This window comes from Manacus vitellinus, unplaced genomic scaffold (assembly GCF_001715985.3).
Source record: "Manacus vitellinus isolate BGI_N305 unplaced genomic scaffold, ASM171598v3 scaffold_61_pilon, whole genome shotgun sequence".
NCBI lineage: Eukaryota > Metazoa > Chordata > Aves > Passeriformes > Pipridae > Manacus > Manacus vitellinus.
In genome coordinates, this window is record NW_021940696.1 from 1,792,817 (window position 1) to 1,800,956 (window position 8,140).

The window sequence follows — 8,140 nt, forward strand, 5'->3', positions numbered from 1 at the left end:
CAAATTCATTCCTACAGCACTTAACAAAGCGCTGCTGTTTAGTTTTAAAATGATTCCCACAAATCCTGTGGAGCGGGAATCGGGCAGGTGGTGACAAACAGCAGCTTAAAAAGTAAAATATCTGCTTTATGGAGACTCGGGCAGGTCGTTTTCCCTCCCTCAGACTCCGCGCCGAGCTTGTCCCGAGAACTTCTACAACGCGAATATTTCCCATTACCTGCATCTTAAACCCCATTACGACCCCGGGAGGTTATTTTTTTTCCTCTTAGAGACATTTTCCCCCTTCACATCTTCACGTGGGGACAATGTGCTGATGGTGTTTTTCTCTTTGTTAAACCAGCAACTCCTGCGTGAGATGCAACAGATGGCGAGTCGCCCCTTCGCCTCCATCAACGTTGCCTTAGAAACAGATGAAGAGCCACCAGATCTCATCGGGGGGAGCATAAAGGTGAGAGCTGGGGCTTTGGGATGGTCCTCTCCACCATTTGTCCCAGGTGTTTATTGCAATAATCCCAAACCCTCCCCGTTTTCCAGAAGCTGGAATGCCGGGAGGGCCAACAGGTACCGTTTGAATTTGATTTTATCGCTTCGGATTTTCACTGAAAACTTCTGGGCTGGTTCAGATAAAACTCGTGCTGATTTTAGCCTGTGAGATGTTGGGTTTGCCTTGTTAGTTTTGTGCCTTCTGATAGAGAAAAAAATCAGCTTTGCACCAGACAACGTTTGGCTGCAAGTACCTGCAGCTGCTGCGAATAAAATCACCTTTCTTTGGTGATACCTCAAAGCAAACAGGAATATAATCATGTCTGTTGGAATATAATCTGTCTGTTGGAATATAATCTGTTTTTTGGGAATATAATCTGTTTGTTGGAATATAAACTGTTTTTTGGGATGTTATCTGTCTGTTGGAACGCTGTTAAAATATTTCTGATTATAAATAGATAGATCTCGTGACGAGCAAATAGGAGCTTGGAGAAATCACTTTGTCTTAAACACAACATGCTGGAGTTTTAGGAAAAGCATGTTTAAAAAGGCAACAATTGAATTAAAAGATCTTTTTAAGGTGATGCCTTGACTTGCAAAACTTAAAAATGAAGAACCTGAGAGCACTGATTGTTTTTCTTCCCTGCCCAAGGGCAGCTGGATTGTTTTATTTTGTTGAGGCTGAAGTTTTTTGGAAGTCTTCCTCCTTAGGCTGAAGGACAGTAGATTGAAATTAGATATTAGGAAAAAGTTCTCCCCTGTGAGGGTGGGGAGGCCCTGGGACAGGTTGGGCAGAGAAGCTGTGGCTGCCCCTGGATCCCTGGAAGTGTCCAAGGCCAGGTTGGAGCAACCCGGGATAGTGGAAGGTGTCCCTGGAACCATCCTCCAGTTCCTCTGTGCCCAAATTTGAGTCTTCATTTTAATGCAAGAACCCCAAACTTGTGTCATCACTGATGGTGTCCTTTCCCTGTGGGAATCCAAGCCTTTGATTCCTGAGGAGTTGATTGGAAGGTGACAAAGGAGAAGTGGCAAACGGGACACTCTTGTCTGCAAAGGATTAATTTGCTTTTCCATTGTCCAGAGCACCTGCATGGGGAAAAAGCTTGTGGCAGGAGGGAGATGCAGGATGGGATGATACAGAACTGGACAAATTGTGTTTTAATTTATATTTTCTTTTTAGTTTGGCTGTTTTTAGCCAAGAGTGAAATGCTGGTGTGCTGTTGGACTGGAACCATCCTCCGGTTCCTCAGTGCCCAAATTTGAGCCTTCATTTTAGTGCAAGAACCCCAAACTTGTGTCATCACCAATGGTTTCCTTTCCTTGTGGGAATCCAAGCNAATAAAATCACCTTTCTTTGGTGATACCTCAAAGCAAACAGGAATATAATCATGTCTGTTGGAATATAATCTGTCTGTTGGAATATAATCTGTTTTTTGGGAATATAATCTGTTTGTTGGAATATAAACTGTTTTTTGGGATGTTATCTGTCTGTTGGAACGCTGTTAAAATATTTCTGATTATAAATAGATAGATCTCGTGACGAGCAAATAGGAGCTTGGAGAAATCACTTTGTCTTAAACACAACATGCTGGAGTTTTAGGAAAAGCATGTTTAAAAAGGCAACAATTGAATTAAAAGATCTTTTTAAGGTGATGCCTTGACTTGCAAAACTTAAAAATGAAGAACCTGAGAGCACTGATTGTTTTTCTTCCCTGCCCAAGGGCAGCTGGATTGTTTTATTTTGTTGAGGCTGAAGTTTTTTGGAAGTCTTCCTCCTTAGGCTGAAGGACAGTAGATTGAAATTAGATATTAGGAAAAAGTTCTCCCCTGTGAGGGTGGGGAGGCCCTGGGACAGGTTGGGCAGAGAAGCTGTGGCTGCCCCTGGATCCCTGGAAGTGTCCAAGGCCAGGTTGGAGCAACCCGGGATAGTGGAAGGTGTCCCTGGAACCATCCTCCAGTTCCTCTGTGCCCAAATTTGAGTCTTCATTTTAATGCAAGAACCCCAAACTTGTGTCATCACTGATGGTGTCCTTTCCCTGTGGGAATCCAAGCCTTTGGTTCCTGAGGAGTTGATTGGAAGGTGACAAAGGAGAAGTGGAAATTGAGTCAATCTTATCTGCAAAGGATTAACTCCCTTCTCCATTGTCCAGAGCACCTGCATGGAAATAAAAGCTTGTGACAGCAGGGAGATGCAGGATGGGATGATACAGAACTGGACAAATTGTGGTTTAATTTGTATTTTCTTTCTAGTTTGGCTGTTTTTAGCCAAGAGTGAAATGCTGGTGTGCTGTTGGACTGGAACCATCCTCCAGTTCCTCAGTGCCCAAATTTGAGCCTTCATTTTAGTGCAAGAACCCCAAACTTGTGTCATCACCAATGGTTTCCTTTCCTTGTGGGAATCCAAGCCTTTGGTTCCTGAGGAGTTGATTGGATGGTGACAAAGGATAAGTGGAAAATAGGACAGTCTTGTCTGCAAGGGATTAATTCCCTTTTCCATTGTCCAGAGCCAGTTGGCAGCCCAGTGTCCAGCCAGTTCCATCCTAAACTGATGTTTTCCAGCTGGATGGGATTAAAGCTGTGTTTTCAATTAGTATTTTTCCCGGGGTGCTTTGGAATAATAAAAAGGGATTTACCTGCAGGACTGTCCCTATTAAGGGGCTGCAGCTTTGGGTTCTTTCCCACTCCACAAATCCCCACTGGATTGCAAATCCACGCTGAATTTGCTCAGTTATTCCAAAATCTCTTGGCTTTTCTCTGCAACTCTTTGTGCTGAATATTGTGATTTTTTTTTTCTCTGTGTTGAACATCCCTGGATGTCTGGGACTCATCCAAGTGGCTCAACTGCTGGTGCTGCAGCTCAGGCTTTTTTTTTTTAGGGCTTGTTATCAAATTAATCTCAGGCCTGTAATCCCCTGCAGCCATTTTTAGGAGCTTTTCCTGGAAGAATTTGGAGAGTATTTAGGGTTTAGAAGCTTTTCCTGGAAAAAAAATCTGGAAAGTTTAGGATTTTTAGAAGGTTTTCCTGACAGAATCTGGAAAGTTTGTAGTTTTCAGAAGCTTTTCCTGGAAGAATCTGGAATTTTTATCTTTTTTAGGAGCTTTTCCTGGAAGAATTTGAAACGTTTAGGATTTTTAGGAGCTTTTCCTGAAAGAATTTGGAAAGTTTATGGGGTTTAGGAAGTTTTCCTGAAAGAATCTGGAAAGTTTATAGTTTTCCATAGTATATTTAGTATTGTAATATAGTTTTTTTTAAAAAAAAGTATAATTTTTTAATAGTCTTTCCTTGAAAGAATTTGGAAAGTTTATGGTTTTTAGAAGCTTTTCCTGAAAGAATCTGGGAAGTTTATAATTTTTAGGAGCTTTTCTTGAAATAATTTGAAGAGTTTATGGTTTTTAGAAGGTTTTCCTGAAAGAAACTGGAAAGTTTATCTTTTTTAGGAGCTTTTCCTTGAAGAATTTGGAAATTTTATCTTTTTCAGGAGCTTTTCCTGAAAGAATTTGGAATGTTTACAGTTTTTAGAAGCTTTTCCTGAAAGAATCTGGAAAGTTTATAGGTTTTAGAACGTTTTCCTGAAAGAATCTGGAAAGTTAATAGTTTTCCATAGTATATTTAGTATTGTAATACAGTAAAAAAAAATAAAAAATAAAAATAATAAAAAGTAGTATAATTTTTTTATAGTCTTTCCTTGAAAGAATTTGGGAAGTTTATGGGTTTTAGAAGCTTTTCCTGAAAGAATCTGGAAATTTCATAGTTTTTAGAAGCTTTTCCTGAATGAATCTGGGAAGTTTATAATTTTTAGGAGCTTTTCCTGAAAGAATTTGGAACATTTATAGGTTTTAGAAGGTCTTCTTGAAAGAATCTAAAAGGTTTCTCATTTTTAGGAGCTCTTCCTGAAAGAATCTGGAAATTTTGTCTTTTTTAGGAGCTTTCCCTGGAAGAATTTGGAAGTTGCATAGTTTTCAGAAGCTTTTCCTGAAGGAATCTGGGAAGTTTATAATTTTTAGGAACTTTTCCTGAAGGAATCTGGAAAGTTTATAGTTTTTAGGAGTTTTTCCTGAAAGAATTTGGAAAGTTTATGGTTTTTAGAAGCTTTTCCTGAAGAAGTCTGGAAAGTGTATAGGTTTTTAGAAGGTTTTCTTGAAAGAATATGGAAAGTTTACCGGTTTTAGAAGCTTTTCCTGAAGGAATCTGGAAAGTTTATAGATTTTCCATAGTATATTTAGTGTAGTAATACAGTAAAAATTTAATAAAAAAAATAATAAAAAATGGTATAATTTTTTTATAGTCTTTCCTTGAAAGAATTTGGAAAGTTTATAGTTTTCCATAGTATATTTAGTATTGCAATATAGTAAAAAAAAATAATAAAAATAATAAAAATAGTATAATTTTTTTATAGTCTTTCCTTGAAAGAATTTGGAAAGTTTATAGTTCGAAGAAGCTTTTCCTGAAAGAATTTGGAAATTTTATCTTATTTAGAAGCTTTTCCTAAAGAATTTGGAAATTTTATCTTATTTAGGAGCTTTTCCTGAAGGAATCTGGAAATTTTATCTTATTTAGGAGCTTTTCCTGAAGGAATCTGGAAATTTTATCTTTTTTTTAGAAGCTTTTCCTGGAAGAACCTGCTTCTCTGCAAGTCCTTCCTCAGACAGCAAGCTGGCTGATTCCTTAAAAAATAGCAGGAAAATGGATGGGAATCAGCATCTTCCCCCAGTAATTAGTTTGCTTCGTTAGGGGAGAAAGTGCTGTCGAGTGGTTTGGAGGCTGCCAGGAGATCCCATCTGTTCCAGAGGAGCTGGGATGAAGTGCTGGGTGGATTTGGGAGTGGGAAGGGGGTTCCACAGATTAATTCATGTATTTTCAGTCAGTTTTTCCCCCTTGTTCAGTTCCTTTTCCATTCCAGTGGAGCTCCAACCAGCAGGAAAGGAGCAGGGAGATGAGTTGTAAGTCCTGGGGAGGGTTTGGGGAAGGTGCAGGGCTGGCAATGATTTAAAATGAAACATCTTCCAGCTCCAGGGTGACTTCACCTTCATTTTAATTTTTGCTGTGACTTGATTTTGGGGCTGTTTGATGCAAGGAGAGTTCAGTGAAGAGCCAAAGGCCGAGGAATGATGTTTTTTCCAGCTTTTCTTGTTCTGTTGTCACTGTTGGTGGTTTTTGGGCACTTCCAGGGATGGTGACTCCACCAGTGCCCTGGGCAGCCAATTCCAATGCTTTACAACCCTTTCCATGAAGGAATTTTCCCTAATATCCGATCTAAACACCCCCTGGCCCAACCTGAGCCTGTTTCCCCTGATCCTCTCGAGGTGTGTTGGAGGGGACAAGAGCAGCTCAGGGTTTCTCAAGGACAATAGAAATAAGCTGAAGGTCATGATCCTCAAAAGGATAATATTTGGAGAGGAATGGGATGGAATTCAGGGGGGAAATAATGGAATAATCTTGATCTGCAGGTGGTTGTGCAGCCTTTGAGGGCAGAAAGGCCAGAGTGATTCAACCTGACCTGGCTCGGGGCTCCTTAACTTGCCTTTGGAAAGGCACTTTAATTCCTGGTGTTTGCTGGTTCCAGGAGCTTTTCCAAGCATTAACACCAAGGAATTCCAAGCCTGGCAGCCTGTAGCTGTGTCCTTGTCTTTAGCAAAACCACTTCCACCCAACAGACTCCCCTCCCAGAGCATCGGGGTTACAAGGGGGACATGTCAGGGAGAAGTGACATCCCACCAACAGAAACACCTCATAAAACCTTCCCCCAGTGAATTATTTCCAGTTTAAAAAAAAAAAATTGAAAAATCAGGGGGAAAAAAAAATATCAGAGAGGAAACTTTTGCTACTGCCATGATATAATAGGGGATGTAAATATTTGGGAGGGAGCTGTCAGGAGACCACCAGAGATATCTGCTCAGCCTGCCCTGTATTTAGGGAACATTTGGCTGATAAGTGATTTAAACTGGTTTGAGATTTGAAGGCTAAAAACATTTCCTCAGGTTGGACCCTGATTTTAGGTGATAAGGAGGAATTTGCTGGAGGGAGAGGGAGGAGCACAAAGCTTCCCACAGGAGAGGGATTTGCTGAGCTCGTTTTTCCCCCTCTGAGGAGCATCTCTCTGATTGAAGTCCTAATAACACCAGCAGCTTCTCCCCAGCATTATCAGGGACCTGGTTTTGCATTCCTTTATGCCAAGGAATTATTTTGTGTGTGTTCTGTTTTCAGTCTTCATCCAACTGGGTTTTTTTGGGTTGGTTTTTTTTTTACTTCTTTTACTTTTTTCTGTACAAAACCCAGCCCGAGTGGTCAAAAAGAACCATAAAAATCCTGCCTCTTCATCCATAAAAAATCAATATATATATATATATATATTTATTTATTGCCCAGATTTGCTACCCATGGCCTCATCCATCCCATCTTTTCCCCCAGGGAACGGAAAAAGGAAGGATGAGTGGTGGTGTCCAAAGCTCAAAGCTGTGACATGAGATTTGGTCCTCTCAGGGTGACTGGCCTTAGAAATCCCAAATCCCAAAATCCTTTTCCTTCTCCCAGAGCTGGTGGCTGCTGGAATGAAAATAAAAATAAAAAAATAAAAATAAAAAATAAAAATAAAAAGCAGTTGTTAAATGCAGTGGGAGCAACTCAGTGTGAGCTCCCAGCTATTGGAAATCCGGGATGCTCAGATCTCTCTTTTCAATTTCAGACCCTGAACATTCATCTGAGGGTTTGAATATGAATTTTATTTAGTTCCTCACATCCAGTTTTGGGTCCATGTCGTGTTCAATTCATTTCCCCCCCTCCTTGCCTCTGTGTCACTTCCAAGGTAGATACAGGCACAAGGTAAATGTAAATTTTTAATCTAAACTCATTTACTGTGAATTATTGCTGGGATTGCATTCATCTCTATCTTGCAGGACACACATATTACCCTGAGAATATGATTTTTAAAGCTTAATAATCTATTTTTTTTTTTTTTACCCCAGGAAATTGCTTGTAACTTGTTTTTACAAATGTTCACTCAGCTTTTAATGGCACAATTTAAAAACTTGCAAATGGAATTTGACCCTTTTTTTTGTGCAGAGTGAAATCACCTCAACAAAGTGGAATCAAATAATAAGGTTTGAACTGTTTGGGGTAATGTTCCTCTTCTCATCCCCCACCATAAGATTTTTCCCTTAATTTAAATTTCCTTCCTGGAAATTGAAAACCACGGAAGAGTTATTTGATCAAACCACAGCAACATGTTTTTCTTTTTTAAGGGGGGGGAAAAAAAAATAATTCTCTCGAAGTTATTTCTTTTTTTTGGTAATACATTTTGAAAAGCAATGTGCTGGTGGTTGTATCACAAGACCTAAATAAAAGGGCTGCTGTGTTTTGGAAATGACACTGAGTATTTATTGTTCTGGCCATTTAGTTTTATGTGACACGTTATTAACCTTTCCAATTTGTCAAATAAAAGCAGCGTAAATAGAAATAATGAGACGAAATCAAACTGTTGAGGTTGAGCCATCACACGATTCCACCCGCCTGGGGAAAACATTGGGCTGGGAAATTGTCTCCTGAGGGAAACTGGTGGTGGATTCCACACCTGGATCACCTGGAAAGAGCCCGGACAAATTCCTGGGAAATTCCATTGGTGTAGGAAATGCTGCTGGAGAAGCTGGATTAATTAAATCC

General features: G+C 39.8%; 1 protein-coding gene across 1 annotated transcript in view; it reads left to right on the forward strand.

Moving 5' to 3' along the window:
- Positions 1-8,140, forward strand: part of ATRN (attractin) — a gene marked incomplete at its 5' end in the record, with an annotated part of 149,321 nt that overhangs the window by 133,515 nt on the left and 7,666 nt on the right. Inside the window, 2 exons of the mRNA XM_029963709.1 lie at positions 341-448; positions 7,544-7,640. Coding sequence (XP_029819569.1) covers positions 341-448; positions 7,544-7,640 — 205 coding nt within the window. The remainder of the gene's footprint in view (positions 1-340; positions 449-7,543; positions 7,641-8,140) is intronic.